The 20845-nt window shown below is 47.3% G+C and overlaps 1 protein-coding gene across 3 annotated transcripts in view; it reads right to left on the bottom strand.

Moving 5' to 3' along the window:
* LOC118788860 (activin receptor type-1-like) overlaps positions 1-18868 on the bottom strand; it is a 31052-nt gene extending 12184 nt beyond the window's left edge. The window contains exons 1-5 of one of the 3 annotated variants that reach the window (XM_036545017.1): positions 18526-18868; positions 4460-4533; positions 2682-2939; positions 1709-1972; positions 809-1023 (exon numbers count right to left, since the gene is read on the bottom strand). In XM_036545017.1, the coding sequence (XP_036400910.1) occupies positions 809-1023; positions 1709-1972; positions 2682-2939; positions 4460-4533; positions 18526-18560 (846 nt within the window). In that variant the 5' untranslated portion in view covers positions 18561-18868. Of the gene's footprint in view, positions 1-808; positions 1024-1708; positions 1973-2681; positions 2940-4459; positions 4534-13249; positions 13319-17667; positions 17849-18525 lie in introns of those variants that run through there. The other 2 variants (XM_036545019.1, XM_036545018.1) reach the window with 2 other exon arrangements.
* Between the last annotated feature and the right edge of the window lie 1977 nt (positions 18869-20845).

Genomic DNA, 20845 nt, shown 5'->3' on the forward strand with positions numbered 1-20845 from the left:
TGAGACTCACTGCAGCTGTGTGAATATACGGCCTGATCAGAGCTGAGACTCGCTGCAGTTGTGTGGGTATACGGCCTGATCAGCAGTGTGTGGGTATACTGAGCTGTGACTCACCGCAGAGCTGAGACTCGCTGCAGTTGTGTGGGTATATACTGCCATACGGCCTGATCAGAGCTGAGACTCGCTGCAGTTGTGTGGGTATATACTGCCATACTGCCTGATCAGAGCTGAGACTCACTGCAGCTGTGTGAGTATATACTGCCATACTGCCTGATCAGAGCTGAGACTCGCTGCAGTTGTTTGGGTATACGGCCTGATCAGAGCTGAGACTCGCTGCAGTTGTGTGAGTATACAGCCTGATCAGAGCTGAGACTCACTGCAGCTGTGTGAGTATATACTGCCATACTGCCTGATCAGAGCTGAGACTCACTGCAGCTGTGTGAGTATATACTGCCATACTGCCTGATCAGAGCTGAGACTCACTGCAGCTGTGTGAGTATATACTGCCATACTGCCTGATCAGAGCTGAGACTCGCTGCAGTTGTGTGGGTATATACTGCCATACGGCCTGATCAGAGCTGAGACTCGCTGCAGTTGTGTGGGTATATACTGCCATACGGCCTGATCAGAGCTGAGACTCGCTGCAGTTGTGTGGGTATATACTGCCATACTGCCTGATCAGAGCTGAGACTCGCTGCAGCTGTGTAAGTATACGGCCTGATCAGCAGTGTGTGGGTATACTGAGCTGTGACTCACCGCAGAGCTGAGACTCGCTGCAGCTGTGTGGGTATACTGAGCTGTGACTCACCGCCAGCGTGCTGTCTCCGACGTTGGAGGCGATCAGGCCGTCGATGGTGCCGTACTCGGCGTCCCGAGCGGTGAGCCTCTCCATCCGGTTCTGGTGGATCCGGCGGAACGCCAGGGCGGCGATTCCGGACAGGAAGATGAGGACAATGACGGGGGCGACGATGACGATGGCAAGGGTAGTCACGCTGTAACTCAGACCGCCGCCTGCAGACCGCCCTGCCAGGGAAAGAGGGTGGTAAAAGAGTGACACACAGAGATGGGCAGATGTCCCTCTCTCACAGGCAAACACTCTTACTTTAAACCGTACCGTAACTTGAGGAAAATGGTACGGCTACAAACCTTTGACTTTCCAACAATGGCCCAGTTTTACACCTGCATTAAATATGCGTCCATAGCAAAAGACAGCGCAGCAATGACCAGCACTGTTTCAAACAAAAAACTTTCGTTTTTTTAATTAAATTTCACGACAAATGGAAAACATCAATCAAATGTTGTAAGCAATTCAAACAGAAAATGAAAAGCATCAAACATTCTCCATTTCCTTGAAACAGCAGATGCTAAAAGGAATCAGGTTTCAGTTTAAATGGCAGTTAAGGTCCCAGTCAGGACTCTGACCACCCTGAGCCGTGCAGACACGCATGGTGGATGGATCTGTACGCGAGCATCCTATTGAGGCGCATTTTTTAATGTTATTGACTACTGAACATAAAACACTCTGCTTTAAGAATTTCCACAGGCTATGACTCCTGTTCCAAGCACATGAGAGGAGGTGCGCCCTGTCTTACCTTGAACAGGTAGCTGCACCCTGTCTTACCTTGAACAGGTAGCTGCACCCTGTCTTACCTTGAACAGGTAGCTGCACCCTGTCTTACCTTGAACAGGTAGCTGCACCCTGTCTTACCTTGAACAGGTAGCTCCACGGTGACGTTGAGGTTGCACAGGTGGCCCTGGCAGCACTCCACGATCTGGTCAGGTGAGGGCGGGGTACGGCAGGTCATCCTGCTCTGCTCGTACACCTTGAAGCAGCCCTTCTGGTACACCCGCACCCCGTCGCTGAGCGTCAGCGAGGAGAAGCACTGCTGGCCGAAACAGCGGTCCCCGCTCACGCACGAGCGGCCCTCGCACACGCACTCGTGATCGGAGGACACGGGCTTCACCTCCTCATCTGCGCCAGAAACACGAGACAGAACCACCAACCTGAGGATCTTGTGGGACGAATCTCAAAGCTACACGTCATACTTGGACGAGTGAGGAAAACAGACAACAAAATCAATCCTGCTAGCAATGCAGGGAAATTCCCTGTGTTCAATCACCTTTTCACTCTGCTGCTCCCCAAACTCAATGAATGACATCTGAAATCATGCTTTTTAAATGCTCTGCTCCATGTTCCAGCACCAGCATGACACAGCCACGTCATGTTACAACCACGCACAGCCAATTACATTATGCCAGAAAACACAGGCTAAACCAATATTGTGCAGTTCACATTTCCCTGTCAAAATTAAATCTGAATTTTTGAAACAACTTGACAGAATAACTTCCAACAAATGCCAAATTTAAGGAGAAACAATGCATGCATGATAAATCCATTTTTAGGACTATGAAAACAAACAGTTCACAAAATGCTAGAGGCCATGAACAGCATTTTATGAACAACACATTCCCAACAACTCGTCACTGTACAAATGGAAGATCTTCACTGCCCTCTTGTGGTGGGGTTTTTGACCACACCAACCCTCACTTGGTAATCAGTGCAGCAATCCAAGATAAAATGAAAGGGAACATCTGTAGCATTAATTTTGTACTTTCAACATTCAGCATGTGATAAAACACTGAATCCCTGCTCCTACGAGCTGCCCTGAAGGCTGCCTCACCCTGGGCGGGAAACTCCAGCGTGACGTTGAGATTGCACAGGCGTCCCCGACAGCACTCCAGCAGCTGGCCAGGCGAGGGCGGGGCGTGGCAGGTCACGCTGTCCCGCTCCTGGAAGCAGCCCTTCTGGTACACCCGAGCCCCGTCGCTGACCGTTAACGAGGAAAAGCACTGCTGGCCCACACAGCGATCCCCGTCTGTGCACAACCGGCCCTCACAGGCGCACTCATGATCCGGAGAGACAGGCGTTACCTCCTCATCTGGGCGGGACACACAGGGGATACACACATTCTTATTGGTCGAATTTCAAAATGGCTTATACCTGTCATTTGCCACAGGACAGGTGATGTAGTCAGGCTGACTGAATCAATCCTATCTTGTTAAGACCAATGCAAGTAAACTGTAAAAACAAAACAAAATACAAGTTTTGTTGGGGTTGTTAATCACTGCCATACTTTTTCCACTGCAGGGAGTGGCTATGACTTAAACCTGCCTTTTTAAATACCCAGGAAGTCAAAAACGCATTGCCAGCTTAGTATAGGAATGAGTTTCTGATGAAGTGGTCACTCTGTGGCCATAGTGGTCATACCAGTAAACCCAGCTCAGACACCTGCCCACGACACAGACATGGTGAGGCTGAAACTCTTCTATTTTACAGTGCTTTCATGCATCCCTAAACGACGGTATCTGCATTTTAATGCATCCAGCCTTATACATACATGTCTATATGTTTGCAGGTGCTTAGTTGGACACGTTTAATAACTCCTACGATGATGACGACTCACAATTTGTTACATCAAGCCAAACATTTTCCCTGGGTTTTAACGGAAGCCGCCAAGGTGCTTTTCGATGTGCAGAGAGATGAACCGGTAAAAAATGTGCGAAGCATCAGCCAAATGAAGCCATCGATGCTCATCTTTCGATAATGTGAGAGCAACATTTCCCTCTCTCTCTCTGACCCCTGTGCCACTGTCAGCAGATGACAAGATCAGCTGATGCTGATGCATTATAACACTACAAATAAAAAATAACAAACATAGGTATGATTATGCTTTCATCACCATTACTGAAAGGCAGCTCATCAAAATAAGCTACTGCATATCAGTATCAAATCCAGCAACTCTACAACCCCATCATATGAGTAATACACAAATTCATCCTATAACCTCTATAAACACTTTTTTTCCTTAATCCAAAGACGTTCTTTTGAGCCCCTTATTATATTACATAAGCAGACGGAGAGGACAGTGCTACTTATGGGGTTGAAATGGTAGGGCAGTCTGCCGATACAGCAGCAGCTTAAGGTGCCGGACAGATCTAAATTCATCCCCTTTCAGAGGGCTTCAAAGGCACAAAACCAAGTGCAGAATAAAATCCTCATCATAATGGAGAGAAAAGTCTACTTGTCTGAAGCACCACTCAGGAGGGATCAGAGGTACATGAAAGGCATTAGGAATGACCAAACAGCATGGCGTTAGCAGGAATGCTTATTGCTAAAGCAAATATGCTAAAGAACTGTTCCAGGCCAGAACAGGAGACTCTCCATCAGGAGAGACTTTCCGCCAATCCCTGCAGTAGTCTGCAGCTCCAGAGAGATTGCCCTAGCGTGTGGTTAGCATGCAGATGGCAGCAAAACCTACTCCCACTAAAGCTGACAGAAGTCCATTCACTGCTCCTGCTATATGCGAATTTCTCTCATATTCGGCATGGAGCCCCACAGGTTGTGCAATCAAAAACATACTGCGGTCTTCAGAGAGGAGGTTGTGCAAATAAAGCTTACCTTCCAGGCTGGAAGAGGGCAGAACCAGCATCATTAAGACCAGGAGGATCATGATGCCAGCTAACATGGCAGACCTGGAGGACAGGAACAACACGGGGGTCATAATTAAATCCTGTTCATCAGGCACAGTCACATAGGGAGACATTTACTGAGCACAAGAAGACCTTATCATTTCAACTCAATGTCATTATCTAATGCTTTAGACACTGCCTCTGTCCGGGGATCAGAACTCTGATCAATCAAAGCATTCATAGCTGTTTTTTTTACCATACAATCCACCACTTCAAATACAGACTCACAAAACAGACGAATAATGTATTTGTAAAGCACTTATCAGAAAAGAAAAACACACACATTATTCTGGCTCTGTCACAATCAGCTGAGATCTTCACCTATTCACCTGTACAGCCGACGCCGATACCCCCACGGTAATGAACGCAACGGAGAGAAGGGCTGACGGGGTGAAGGATCAGCGAATGCGAATTTTACAGTCAGAAAAGTACAGAGTCACTGAGCAGAGAACTGTGAGATAAAGTGGGTGTCGTGCCTTCTCGTTGTCGTGGCAACGCGGAGCTGAGCGGCGGGCCGCGGGGAGCCTGGCGTTACGGAACGGGCTGAGGAGCGCGTGAGAGGAGAAGCCTGGCGTTGCAGAACGGGCTGTGGAGAGCGTGAGAGGAGCGACCTGGCGTTGCGGAACGGGCTGTGGAGCGCGTGAGAGGAGCGACCTGGCGTTGCGGAACGGGCTGTGGAGCGCGTGAGAGGAGCGACCTGGCGTTGCGGAACGGGCTGTGGAGCGCGTGAGAGGAGAAGCCTGGCGTTACGGAACGGGCTGAGGAGCGCGTGAGAGGAGCGACCTGGCGTTGCGGAACGGGCTGAGGAGCGCGTGAGGAGAAGCCTGGCGTTGCGGAACGGGCTGTGGAGAGCGTGAGAGGAGCGGCCTGGCGTTGCGGAACGGGCTGTGGAGCGCGTGAGAGGAGCGGCCTGGCGTTGCGGAACGGGCTGTGGAGCGCGTGAGAGGAGAAGCCTGGCGTTGCAGAACGGGCTGTGGAGCGGGTGAGGAGAAGCCTGGCGTTGCGGAACGGGCTGCGGAGCGCGTGAGAGGAGCGGCCTGGCGTTACGGAACGGGCTGTGGAGCGCGTGAGGAGTGCGTGAGAGGAGCGGCCTGGCGTTACGGAACGGGCTGAGGAGCGCGTGAGAGGAGCGGCCTGGCGTTGCGGAACGGGCTGCGGAGCGCGTGAGGAGCGCGTGAGAGGAGAAGCCTGGCGTTGCGGAACGGGCTGAGGAGCGCGTGAGAGGAGCGGCCTGGCGTTGCGGAACGGGCTGAGGAGCGCGTGAGAGGAGAAGCCTGCCGTTGCGGAACGGGCTGTGGAGCGCGTGAGAGGAGCGGCCTGGCGTTGCGGAACGGGCTGTGGAGCGGGTGAGGAGAAGCCTGGCGTTGCAGAACGGGCTGTGGAGCGTGTGAGAGGAGCGGCCTGGCGTTGCGGAACGGGCTGTGGAGCGCGTGAGGAGTGCGTGAGAGGAGCGGCCTGGCGTTACGGAACGGGCTGAGGAGCGCGTGAGAGGAGCGGCCTGGCGTTGCGGAACGGGCTGAGGAGCGCGTGAGAGGAGAAGCCTGCCGTTGCGGAACGGGCTGTGGAGCGCGTGAGAGGAGCGGCCTGGCGTTGCGGAACGGGCTGTGGAGCGCGTGAGAGGAGCGGCCTGGCGTTGCGGAACGGGCTGTGGAGCGCGTGAGAGGAGCGGCCTGGCGTTGCGGAACGGGCTGAGGAGCGCGTGAGGAGAAGCCTGGCGTTGCGGAACGGGCTGCGGAGCGCGTGAGAGGAGCGGCCTGGCGTTGCGGAACGGGCTGAGGAGCGCGTGAGAGGAGCGACCTGGCGTTGCGGAACGGGCTGCGGAGCGCGTGAGGAGCGCGTGAGAGGAGAAGCCTGGCGTTGCGGAACGGGCTGCGGAGCGCGTGAGAGGAGCGGCCTGGCGTTGCGGAACGGGCTGCGGAGCGCGTGAGAGGAGCGGCCTGGCGTTGCGGAACGGGCTGAGGAGCGCGTGAGAGGAGAAGCCTGCTCGGCGGCGAGGGGAGCCAGGCATCAGACGCGCGAGGAAGAGGAGGAGGAGGAGGACGGAGGCATGGCGGAACGGGCGCAGGTGCTGCACGCTCAGAGGCCTGCATTCGGAGGCGGCTAACGGCGCAGGCTCGTCCCCCACGCGGTGCTCTATCTCTGCTACCTCACCTCTGCACTGTAGGTACAGATTTTTAAAAACATCAAACTGAAAGGAGGTTCTTTGTATCCAAGCTTCAGGAGGCTTTCAAAGCCTCCCTGTTTCAACTGGACAGCGGTGGACCTCCTGGTACAGAATCTCAGGAAGATAATTAGTGGCTGGAGAACAACACCAGTCAGAGGTCCCTGTGTAATGAATCAGCTAATATAGCCTATTTTAAGGTGTAAAGTGTTAATGAAGTTTTTTCTTTAACCAAAATCTAAAAGTTTTTATGCATAAAAAGTACTTGGGGGAGTGTTTCGTGAAAGGCATTTTTAATCTATCAGTGGGGGTGGGGGGTCTCAACACGGCAAAAATTCAGCACACCTCCACTGCTCTTTATAGCGGGTATGTGGATTGGGTAATATTCGTAATTTCAAAGAATGGGATTATCCAGATGCCCTCTACATCAGACAATCTGTGCAGCAAAATTTGTGGCTGCCCTTCTGCGATCCCTTTGCTGTGGTTTAGAACTTTTTCTCCCAGAGACTCGCTGAAGCTGCTTGCTTTTACCGCTCTGAGAGAAGATCCCCCTGCTAAAAAGGTGAATTTAACACGATTCCCTGCATCCAGCAGCACCGAATGTACTACAGATACCTGCCCTTTAGGGAAAGCAGTCAGCGCTTGTTAAAAATATTAAAATTGGAAAACCTAGGTGTCATCGTTATTGTTATAGCTGACTCATAGGCTACACAATTATGCATGACAAGTACATGAGTTTTATGTATCTAATTAAATAGGTAGCTAATTAAATACATACTTATAATCAATGCTAACTGTAGGTAACTATTATTAGCTAATTATACTAGCATTGTGTTACATAATTAAATCACTTGACACTCATCAAAGCATTCCCTACTAAGCACAGCTACTCCTTAGAGAATCACGACATGGTCTCGCATGCTTTCCCCATGTGATATACAATGTCAATTAAGTTCACTGTAACCACTCAAGCAGGCAGGCTGAAAAAGGACTCTTTTCACACAAAGATATTGCGAAAAACTCATGTTTGAGTCATGCAGAACGTAATCCTTATTTGTTCAACAAAAAGCCCATTTAAGTGAGACTGTTGCAACTGTCCCAAAATGACAGCCAGCTAGCTAGCTCCTTTGGCTGCGGTCCACTGGTATCACACACTAGAGTGGACCTCTGAGTCAGGTGGAGAACCGGAGAAAGGCAAATGAAATGCTGGTACTTTGTACTGAGCCTTGGATCTGAGAAACTCACAAAACAAACAAGGAAGAAAACAGAATCTAATCTGTTTAGCTAATTAAATCAAGAGAGCAGTACAGCAACGTCCATAACTACAGACATCCATTTATGAAATATTATATACACTTCAGACATGTTACAATCAATTACAGCCTTAATCTTGGCTACATCTCCACATTATCTAAAGCTTCACAGTAATACATCAACTTCTACTTGAGCAATGTTTACTTTCCATGACAGAAAATCCATTAACATATCCACTCGTTTACTGTCTGTCTGCTTCACCATATCTGTGATCCCATTTGAATTTTATATCATATATGTGTATGTCATATATATGTGTGTGTGTGTGTGTGTGTGTGTGTGTGTGTGTGTGTATGTATATGTTTATATAGGAAAAATCCTGCAAGGAAAATACACAAAACAGACAAAAGAGAACTGCTGACATTTCCTGATGTATTTTTAATGACCACAAAAAAAACAACTGCTCTCATCACGCGTCACTTGCAAGTGGTAGCCAGCCTGATGCAATGCCGGGTCCACATTCGGAGATGGTTTTAGCAACCTCACATCTCACATCTGAGTGCACGTCTCAGCAAGAGCTGAGGACGGCAAATATGCGCATCTGCAGAACACGTTAGCGGCCCGTCGAGGTTCTGGCGTCCTGCACGCCTTCCTCTGTTCCCACAGACTGGATTCTCTGGCAGTGATGCGCAGTTTGTGCTCGGAGCGCTGACGGCCTGCCAGAGACCCGCCCCCTCAGAGAGGTCAGCCAACGCTCGCTGCTCACCCTTTTCGCTCTGACGGCTGGGCCTGGATCTGGTGTTGTGTCTTTACGGTTAGAGCAGGACCGAGTCGCGCAGAAGAGGAGGGATCAAATGCATATCGCCCTCCGAAGCAGACACGCAGAGGATTCTGGGAAATACTCCAGTTTGGCAGAGGTGAAAGTGGGGTGAGGCGCACTGAGGGAGAAATCAGCAGCAGTCCAAAGCTGGCCAAACTGTAAAATGCCACTTGTTTCTACTGTCGGAGTGCAGTCATTCCATAACAACACAATGAGGGTAACCTTCACCCCACTTCACTCATGAGGGGTCATATCGCCTAGACTGAACTATGCAATTTCTCTTATTACTAAAGGTGGAATATATACATATTTCCCATTTTTTCAAGTCCAGCAGAGCCACTAGTAATACAGTATTACTGGGGAACGGCTCCCTAGCAACAGCATTAGACTACACCAAAAATCTGCATCTTGCTCTACCATACACACTGTCAACCACAGCCTTCTTTTCCCTTTCAAGCCAAAGGAAGTGAAGTCCATTCTGTGGTATTTTGTTTGTTGGCTTCCAAGCCAAAGGTGGTAGCAGCCCATTATTTTTGCTGGATATCTGGATAAAAACGTGTGTGTGGGTATGTTTGTGTGTGCGTGAGTGTGTGGGTATGTGTATGTATGTGTGTGTGTGCCATTTGGGGGGGGGGGGGTTCTCATTCTGAAGATGCTGGTATTACTGTTTGCTGGTGACAGAGTGAGGCCTCTTCAGCCCATGTAGAGCGGATCGGCCAGAGCCCATTTGGTGTGGATGGTGTAACGCCGGTGCAGGTGTGTCTGAGGGGGGGGAGCGGAGAGCAGAGAGCGGGACCCCCCCGCCCCCCCGCCAGCTCCAGCGCCCTGCAGGGCCTGCTGAGTCACGGCGCCGCGGCGCTCGGAGATGCCAGGTGTCATCTCTCCCCACGCTGGCAGACCCGCTGAGCTCAGGCGCTAGGCAACCCGCGGGGAGGGAGGGGGCGGAGCTGGGCGGCCCGCCTCGGACCCGCGCCAGCACCCCGACCCACACCTCACCCCGCGCCCGCGTCTGTGGCTGCGACTGCGTCTGCCTTGCTGGGTGTGACGCCAGGGACACGCAGATGGCCTCCGAGCGGGAGGCGGGCCCGCCGCTGATCTGGACGATTCCTCACACGCGCGAGCGCTAAGGTTCAGCAAGATTTATTACGCCTTTCACTCAGCACTGGACGAGGAGAGCTGTCCAGGTGGCAGGGCTAAAACCTGCTGTCCTAAAGACGGAAGACAGCCCCTGTTTAACCTCCAGACATCCTGGCCTTAACGACTCAAGAATGCGTAACTACGTCACCAAGATGTCTTACATGTCGGCATCAGTTTGCTGGTACTATTCTAACGCATTCTAAATCTGGTTATACTCAGCAAACTAAAACCTTACAAATGTGAGAATACAGCATCTATGATACAAATGCAGAAAGCAGAACATGCAACTTACATTCTAGAACACATGCAGTCTGTACACAGCCTGTCCACCAGGTTCTTCATGAATCTAAAGCTACCAAAAAAATGTAAAGTGCTCTCTCACATATCTATCAGTTTTGAAATCATGTATTTCAAAGAATGAGCATGTACCTGAAATGGGAACTAGAGTGAAAAGCAAGCATATACATAATATGAATAAAAATGAATGTGGCTCATGACACAGAGTTCATGCTTATACTTTGTCTCACAAACTTCACACCCTCTGTAGTACTATACCAGGCTTTGCAGAAATGCCTCTGAGCTCTGAATACCAATGCCAGAATCTGCATTCAAGCCGAGAGCTGAATTCCCACTCTACTTAAAAATTTTGCTGGAACTTAGAAAGACTTTTCATTCATGCTTTATTGCCTGTAGTACAACATGGGGCTTATTTAAAGTTTTATGGCATAATTGGTCTTTTTATTACATTATTTTTATGACTCTTGTTCGCATTACCTCATTATTATGTTATGCTGTAAAGCCAATGCTAACTAGCCTAGCGAGCATGGTTAATACAAAACTGCAGTTACAGTTCTTGGATAAGTAACCTTGTCTGCAATCTACCTGAGGGGGGTCTCTTTAGAAAGTGCATGATGGGGCAGGGGACAATTCATCTCACACACAAACCATATCTTTTCAACAGCAGGTGTACATGTAAACAATATCTAATATTTTATGCTATGAAAACATAATTAAAACACTGCAACTGCATATTTTGCCACTGAAGTTGGGGGTCATGATGTACATAACCATGGTCATGTTAATTCCATCCTTCCATCCTATCTTTAAAAAAAAAAAAAAAAAAAAAAAATTCCTCCAAATTAAATTTTTCCTAAATCTGAACACAGAGAATCTTGACATCCGATACACCCTAGGTATTGGGCCAACTGTAATAAGCTAAGCACTTAAGACTCTGTGTCAAAGAGGGAAAGTCCGCTCGGTTAGCATGCCACCTGTGGTCCCAAAAAGACACAGTCCACTACTTCCCACGCTCCATGGTGGCCTCTGTGGTTAAGAATTTCATGTCACTATTTTTGTCAGATGGTAAATCAGAATTTCAAAACAACCCAAATTATTAAGTGCTTTGTATCCTTTCTTGACTCTTCAAACAAATTTGAATAAGATTAATAATTAAATTTGCTCGGCATATCTTTGGATCCCTCAACAAAAACAAGTATGTAGTGCCACAAAAACAGCAAAAATGTATTTAATCTAAATAAGCATTCACAATCGGAACAAAACCTTATACTAAGACTACAACAAGTGTTACCCTGATACATGTTGTTTAACATAACCATGCATCTTTGCTGGTTTCTGTTTTTTTCTTTTTTTTTTTTTTTTTTTTTTTTTAAACATAGTTGCAAAGTCGTTCCAATTTGTGTCTCCCCCAGTTTCCTCGTTGATTCTTTAAAAAGTCGTACAGTTTATCCTTCGAGACATTGGAGCATCTTATTTCAGTACAGTAACTACAGTGCTGGCAGTCCATATTTAGCCCAGCATCTCTCCCAAACACAGAGTGAGCAGAAACGCCAGAAACGGGGGGGTCACAGGGTTTAGGAGCCGGGCTTGGGGGGCCTGTATGTACCGGACAGCACGCAGCACGGCACCGTCTGCTCCATAATGATAAATTATAGTCTGCACGAATCTGCATTTTCTAGTACGTCCCAATCGCAGATGGCTTTTTTGTTTTTCCATCCAAGCTGCCAGAATTGAGCATAAGACAGGCGAAAGTGGATATCTGAAAACCCTGCGCATAAACACACACAGAGCTTTGGCTCCAGAATGTCCACAGAAATAAACACTAACAAAATATCAGACGAAAAACGTCTCATTTTCTCACAAGAGAAGAACCCAACTTGAAGAAATCCCATCCAAACTCCAGCCACAATGGTGCAAATGTAGATCCTGGTGGTTTTCACGGTTTATGACGACCTGCGACCACGGGCACTGAAAGATCAGGATCACTTGCAGTAATTAAAGTAATTAGTTTGCAGTAATTAGTTTGTGTCATAATGTCATGACACTACTCTTGTGGGAATGTGCTCAGCAGGACTGGAACCTGATCTAGAAATATTAATGCGGAAACGGTTCAGTGCGTAGGAGGCATAAGTAAATACATACCAATACTCCAACTCATTCAAAGAAGAAGGCTGCTTAAAGTAAGTTTCTTTCTCTCCCTGGAGTTCCACCACATTCTTACACAACACGATATAAACAGAAGAGAATGTAAATAGAGAATGTATAAATGTGAATTCTTCATCGTAATGCACAGAGTCAGTTTTGAATGCACCAGTCAATAAAAAAAAAACAAAAAAAAAAAAAAAACTTCACCGCAAATAAGTTGTAAGAAACGCAAACTCTACGGTCAGCTAAAGTCAGCAGTCACGAGTCGTGACAGTGTCCTCAACACTCCGCTGCTGTCTGCTCCGTATGGCAGGAAGTACATCTTAAATAAAATCAAAAAGCAAAGAACGAACAGAAAGCAGGGACAGAAAATAAGCGGAGATATCAGCTATTCCTGACGCGGTGAGAGCAGACCTCATAAAATGTGTATTGCAGGCTGTCTCCGTAGCAATATCTTGAGTAATGCGGGAGAGAGAGAGTAGCCAGGAATACTGCAGACCTCTGTATGCTTAAAACAGTCGACTCCAGGGTCTGTTAAATCTGCCTTTCCCAGCATCTGCACAGAGCATAATGGCAATAAACACACAAACACCAAAGGAGCGTAAAAAAGGCACAGGAGCACACACTGTATGTCGCATCCCAGCCAAGCTGCAAGTGCCCATCAGACACAAGAATCAAGATGCGTTTGCACTGCGGCTGGGCTTCTGGTTATCAAACGCTCACGGTTTCAGGCTAAAAATACCAGCCTGACAGAGGACCTCCCCCTCACAAAAATGCAGAACAACAGAGAGAAGCAGGACCGCACGACCCACACTACCGCCCCCCCCGGCCCACCTGCAGCCTGCAGAAAGCCAGAACCCCCAAACACAAAAAAAACCCAGAGAGGAACTAAAAGCACAACTTACTCCCAGCCCGCATGTTGCCGCATACATGCGCATTCAACCGATGCGTTCTTAAAGAGGCTGCTGCTCCATCTCGGGAGTCCTCTGGCGAATCCTGAGGCACTCGCATGGCCACACACACACACACACACGCACGCACGCACACACACACACCCCTCCCTCCCTTCCCGGTTTGCAGCGAGACACCTACCCGGCCGAGCCCCAGACTCCTGCCCCGACTTGAAGCCCTCCGTCTGCGTGCGCGGCCCAGCCTGTCACTAACGGCGACGGCGGCTGTAACCCGATCCCCCCCCGCGGGGTCCTGCGAGCCGCCGCTTCCCTCTGCCTCCGCACTCACACCGTTCCAGCCCATGCTGCCAGCTGTTTCTGACAGCCAAATTACCGTGTGCCGAGAAGCCGGCTGTCGGAGGAGCCCCCCCTGCAACCCCCCCCCCCCCCCCCCGCCCCCTCCCTCCCTCCTCTGTCGGCTTCACAAACCGCACTAGCCTCGCTGGACAAATTATACACTCTGTGCTCTTCCAGGGCAGCGAGGGAGCAGCTGCAAGCCAGAACAGGCTGCAGCCGAGGGGGACCAGGTGTCCCTCAGACAGCACTGGAAATACTGAGATGGAAATGGAGACTCAGCTCTACCAGCTACTATTAATAATTAGCGGTCTGAATTGTAAACGGTGTAAACAGCTGCATGGTTGCTAATAGCAAGGCACACACTTAACACTGTCTGGACCCCAGAAGCACTTGGCATGTTACTGTAGATGACCGTTGGAACAGCCCATTGGCCTTGCACCATTTTTTGAGCTTGAGGTGGGAATCTTAAGCAATGTTAATGTTCAATTGGTTGAAAACAATAAAAAGCAAATTAAGAATGGATACACTTGCAAACACAATGGAAAAGCTGTTCAGATACAGAGAAAAAGCCCACTGAACTGATGACTGCTGGTAATTATATTAACTGGTAACAGTTCTGGAGTCAATTCTGGATTTTGAAGGCACCGACTTCCACTGAGCCGCTATTCTAACAGAACAGCAGAGTTTCATTAAAATAAACCAAGCATAACAAAAATGCTAACATCAGTGCGTGTTCAGTTAAAGAGTCAAGTCCGCTGAAAAACATAATGAGGAGAGATAAGGAGTGTAGGGAAGATGTGAGGGAATGCGCAGATCTGTGCGGTGATGCGCAGGAAATTAAACCAATAGCGCGTAGCGTACCTACTCACGCATGACATGTCAACACACAGTGCTTGGACAGGGACAGGGTGGACTATAAACAAACGGCAGAGGTGCAACTCGCTCCAAGCCTCACTCATCCTGAGTGAGGGAAACAAAGAGCTCCACTAGCGTACTGTCACAAGTTGTGGAAGGGAAGAGAACGCATATAGCCGAGGTGGTTATCATACGGACAGCGAAACGGCCCAGTATAGGATCTCATACACAGGGTTAGGGTTAGGGTTAGGGTTAGAGTTAGAGTTAGGGGTAGAGTTAGAGTTAGGGTTAGGGTTAGGGTTAGGGTTAGGGTTAGGGTTAGAGTTAGAGTTAGGGTTAGAGTTAGGGTTAGGGTTAGGGTTAGGGTTAGGGTTAGGGTTAGGGTTAGGGTTAGAGTTAGGGTTAGAGTTAGGGTTAGAGTTAGGGTAAGAGTTAGAGTTAGTTCCCATACACAGGGTTTCCCTCCACTCAGAGGCAGAGCCTGAGTGTGATTTTTACCTTCCAACAGCTTGTCTGTAGAGGACGCTACTGACCCCCAAGTCAATTACGGCGTGTCTGTGACAAACTGGCTTTTCACGTCATTTATGTCACAGCATTGTGGACAAACCCCTGCGAAGCCCGCCCGATATCCAGCAGGAAAAGAGGAAGCTGAGGGAGAGCTGGAGGAAAAGGCTGACCGTTCCCGTCTGATTTATCTCGAGAGCCTGGGAGCTGAACCCTCTATGCAAACAAGCAGGGAGGTTAGCACAGCTGTGACAGAACTGCAAAGCACCTCCTGCACCAAAGCAAACTGCCCCCCCCCAAAGCAAACAGGGGCTATTGAGCACATACACCAGGGTTCGAAGATGAGAGGCCAATGAAAACCCTCTGCTAAACAAAGCCAGTTAAGGCATGTATGTGAACCTGACCTTAATGACACCTGGGACAATGCTTTGTGGTCACGTGAAGCAAAGTTTGAGCTTTCTGGGCATAATCAGCAGCAGGATGTTTGACACCAAAACGATTTCTCTCAATTTGAGTTTCACGTCATCCCCTCTGTGAAGCATGTAGGAAAAATGTGCTTTGATTTTGTGGTTAGTTTTGTCTAAATCGTCTAAAGCCTTCAAGGGAAATACCAATTCAAATATGTACCGGTAGGTTTGGCTAAAAACCTGGTTCCAAATTTCTAACACTGCCAGCTTTGGTTAAAAAACAACAGGCTTCCATTCCGCCAATGGAAATGCTCCAAAGTATCCATCAAAAAATTATTAAAAGCAGACAAAATGCGTGTTTTGGAGTATCCATTGCATTCTGCACAAACCAGTCTGACAGATAATAATAAAGGTTCGAAGCTTGGAAACTTTGAAGAAGATTAATAAATTCAACAGGGTGAATGAATAATACCTTAAGAAGAACCTAACTTTGAGAGAAAGTGGGAGAGAGAATGAGTGAGTGTGTGTGTGAGAGAGTGAGAGAGAGAGAGAGAGAGAGGGAGAGAGAGAGAGAGAGAGAGAGAGAGAGAGAGAAAGGGAGAGGGAGAGGGAGAGAGAGAGAGAGAGAAAGGGAAAGGGAGAGGAAAAACTACCTCATGGGAGGGAAGAGCCTGTGGGGAGTTTCCTAGCCATCCACAGAAAGGACAACAGATAAGCCTCATGGACGCTGAATGCTTACCCTGACCGGTGTCACATTTGGCTGTGAAGCTGAAACTGGAATCCACCACCACTTTTTGGACTCTGGTTTAGTTTGGTTTGGTTGTTAACGGACTGCCTCCTTCTGGAGAGAGATGCCATCCAAACTCAAGGGTGAGGCTCAAAATAAAGTCTGCCATTATGGTCTTCATTTGCAGGTATGATGCTATGCAATTACACCCCCACAATTGTTCATCCAATAAAACACTGGTATTGAGCTGTTTTTCCACTTATTCTGTTTTGGTTTCTCTGGTCAACGTTCATCATACCAATGCTTACAACAAGGCACTCAAATATGTGTATACGGTCTTATTTGGATATTAACCTACAACATGTGGACATTTTGTCCGCTAGGGTCCACCGGGCTAAGGAAGAAATTCAGTTTTTAGGTGGTATCTCTGACAAAGTGGTGGTAACTGCTCTGAGAACTTAAATTTAAAACCAGATGAGACTCTCAGGGTCATTCAGGATGGAGTATCTCTAATAGTGTGTTTGTCCTTGTTCAAACAATACGAAAACTGATCATCACAGCCTGTAAAACATATCCAAATCAGACTACACACGAGCTAAGTAAATAAACAGTGTAATCTGACTGATGACTCAATCCCCCTGACTGACGACAGACATCCCCGTATTTGTTATCAGGACACTTCAGGACACAAGTCAATGACCTCAACTAGCAGCGTGACCTTATCAAGAGGTCAGACATCAGGTCTCCCACCGAAACACTGCTCAGATGGTCAACTACAGGCCCACGATTCTGCCCGTGGACACTCTCGTCTAGTTAAAGCAGACCCATCTTACATTTCCATTTCTCATCACCCGTAACTTTTATTGAAGTCATTCTGGTAAACTTTCTTACTTGCAGAGAAAAACCCAGTAGTCCAGATGGGATTCACACTCTGTAAACAGTGGAGCTTCACCAGATCATAGCACACCAGACTTTTTTTTTTTTTAATCAGCGCCATAACACAACACAGGAGCTATGATAGATTTTGCCATTTTCACTTCTTGAGGAATAATGTTCTATTTTAGAAATTCATGAAACCACTACATATTTTAAGAAACTGTGTCATACAAATACTGTATGGATGATGCAGTACAGATTGGAAGAACGGTGGTAGAACTGATGCACTGTACTAAACCTTTTTCTAGTATAGTGCCGACTGAGCAGATCATTGTTATTATTCATACATAAAGCACTCTGAAAAGGTATTGATTTACACGCTCATTATATAGCGTTCCAACACACGGAGTGGGACTGGTGTTGTTAGTGGCTTTTGAGGGCTGTTGCGCACACCCATACATGAAATGTGTAGATTAATATAGAACTCAGCCGGAAAAAATGCAGCAGATCTGCCAATGACCGTGCTATTATCTATTTGACACAACACGACTATCATAGGTTTTCCTATTCAGGGCCATTGCTCTTGATGATACTTCTATTATTATTAAAACCAACGCACGCAGAGCCCACGGAAATCACAAACTCACGCTAAACCATGCAGGGATCCCAGAACTATCATGCTATCGTCGTACTTCTCTGTTACTCACCTCCCCAGAAATGCGGACAATTTTAACAACAAATAACGCCACCTGGAACTGGAGTTTTATTTCTTCCGTAGATGTTTCCATAAACGGGTTTTATTCGGTCTGATAATGTTTAATATGTCGGCTCCTGTGATGTTTAAAGCCAAGAACCCAACAGATACATTTTAAGATGCGTGGCATTCTCACAGCGAGGGGCGCCTAGCAAGTCAGCCAGCAAGCTGCATAAGGGGACCACAGACAATAGCCACAAACACTGAAATCAAATGCTATAAAACTGACGTTTATTAAACTACTGGTTTATATAATTTTTAAAAACGATGACATTTTTCTTATTTGTATAAAACTGTCGGATGCCGAGAATACAATCTTGCGTCCTAGAAAGCTGGCGAACTACCTTTGCTTTGGTTTGGCTTAACCACGTACTAGCCGGCTAGCTAGTCTAGCTAATCTTTTGTCGCGTTTCGTGAGTCGGAAAAGAAAAGCTTGAATATTTACAACGAATTTGGTTTCTTACGGTTTAAATATCGCCACACTCAGCTCGGCTGGAGACATAGCTAGCAATAGAATTAGCTAACAAGCTATCTTTCCATACTTAGCTGGCTATAGACTATATCATTCTCCCCTGACACCGTGAGAACAACTCAATTTGACATGCCTGAATATTTTAGCTATACATATTACCTGGCTAACTTAGCTAGCTGTCTAGCTAAACTAGCCAAGTTGGGTAGTGGCCATATATCTAAGGAATTTAAGGTAGCCTACCTGTCTAATTAGCCTGCTAAACAACATAACGATAGCTTCATAGGTATATGCCAGTTACATGAAGTTAGAACATGCAAATGAGTTTACAGTTTAACTTACCGTATGTGCAGAGTAAATCGGCTCAGGAAGTACATAGAAAACGAAGGTCAAACGCGCAACGCTAGCCAGCTAGCTACGATCCAACACAGGCTTTCTAGGTAGCCATCGGTCTGGAGCCGGGAGACAGTTTTTGTTCGACCTGATCAAAGGCAAACTTCCAGTTATTGTCGACATTGCTCGTCTTTGAGTTCATCCATAAAGTTTCCAAACTTCCAGGGACGGGTCACGATCCAGACTAAGTCAGCAAATCCAGTTCAGTGTGGTCATCGGTGTTAGAGCAACCGGGAAAAGTGTCCCTCTGATCGGAGCCAAAAGAAAGTGCAGCGGCTACAGCGAGTCTTTGGTGAAGGAAACGGCCCAGCTGCGGCGAAGCCTCCCCCCGTACTTCATTACCACATCATTTCCTCTGCATCTATTCCCCTAACAGCCACCTGGGGAGGCCATTCTCAGATAAACTATTTTAATTCCCATGGCAGGCAAACTGGCTTAATAATGCGCTAACCAAAATGTAATGACGAACAGTTAAGGCGCAAGAAGCCTGAATAAAAATAAGTAGCGTTATGATGTACGGAGCGGCTCTAACCGTTTATTCATGCTGTCCTGTGCGTTCCAGCGTTCATAAAAGGGGATTAAACATTATACGATACACATTTGGACATTTCCCCCAAAACGCTGAAGAATTTTAAATTGCTTAAACAGTTGGTGTCAATCCTCCACAACCGCTTTGTAGCACATTAGCGCAAATGTAAGTGTCAGATAGCTTTTTTTAATGACAAAATACACTAAATCAACGCAAACAACACAACGCGGGAAATCAAAAGAAACAAAACCGTCGAGAGCTTGCAATCCTCAAACGCACCACTGTCTGCGGCCAACGTTATTTCATAGGCTACACTACAAGTCCCACAGTGCACCACGGCAGAGCCGACACAATTGTTTGGAACTTTTCACTAAAGACAGGTGATGCAAAAAGCAATGTTCAGAAAGAATAGTTCATTAGCAACGCGAACACCATTACATACATATGAAGACAGTACAGTCCATGTAACTAGTTTAGGTTTCAGTTGCTACAATCGGTAGGCTACATAGCCTGTAACTGTATGCGGCGAGAAACAAACAAAGCCTCCCCACTTGCTACTTATTTGTACAAAAAGTTGCTTATGCGAGCTATTTTATTTCATCCTCTAATTCTGCGATTTGTGGTCAAAAAAGAGTTAAATTCCAACTCCTGATTGTAGGCAGGTTTGCTAACCAACTGAAGCTAACGTTCGCTAGGCTACTGTGTGTTGTCTTGCTACCACGTTTCCCTGTCGGTGACCCGCTTAACAGTAAGTTGAGTCAAAATTCTGTTCTTCCGTAGATGGATATACGGAACTTCTTAACGGGGTTTAGGGGCACAGGTGCTCAAGAGCAGCAATAGAGACCAGGGAGACAGCCAGGATACAGGGCAGTCAGGGATTGAGGAGAGCGCTGGTATTTTGGTTAGTTTAGGAATCTGTTGGAACCCTGAAAATTCATCTTCTTGGTCTTCACAAAATACAATCCAAGAATATCACCTTAACTGGTGATTGCTGATACGACTTCCGAAAGATCCATTTTCACTCCTACCTCACTATAGGTAAACGTAGGCCTATAGGCTATTTGTCAACTCTTCTGTTTTTCGCATTAGAATCTCTTGTCGTTTTCAATTGTTGAGTGGTTTATGGCGTTTTAAACCATTGGCAACGTATGTATTTAGTATATTGACCGACGAATTCAAAATAGGCCTAGAAGTAGGCTATCACACATGTTGTGGTGGTTACAATTGCGCTGAATAGTTACATCGAACATGACAATGGCGGCGCATATGTTCAATAGCCTACTGCTACTAGCTATCCGACACTGCGTTGTTTATGTTTCTGATTACTATCAAAATCATGAAGCATATATCTTTGCCCCTGAGTGTGTTAAAATCCTAGTCGACGCCCCTGATTGACAGCAGCTAACGCCCCAATGTCTGCAACAGACCCACTCGGACCTGAGGGGTGGATCGGATGGCGCGCGAAAATATCACTGGCATAATAGAATTCGGTAAATTTTATATTCTGTTATTATTGTTTGACTAATGTCGTTGTTTGGATGTGAGGTAAGTGCCAAAAAAATCTAATAATTATCAATTTTGTAAGACTACTAATTGCTCGTTTTTATTGATGGCTTCAGAGCTGCAAGGGGTCGGGGAAAGAGCTGCATGCTGCTCCGGAACCGCAAGTTGCCAGCCCCTTCCCAGCAACATGAAAGTAAAGATCAAGAAGGTCGCATGCCACAGTGCTCATGCAGTATT

This window comes from Megalops cyprinoides, chromosome 14 (genome assembly GCF_013368585.1).
Source record: "Megalops cyprinoides isolate fMegCyp1 chromosome 14, fMegCyp1.pri, whole genome shotgun sequence".
NCBI lineage: Eukaryota > Metazoa > Chordata > Actinopteri > Elopiformes > Megalopidae > Megalops > Megalops cyprinoides.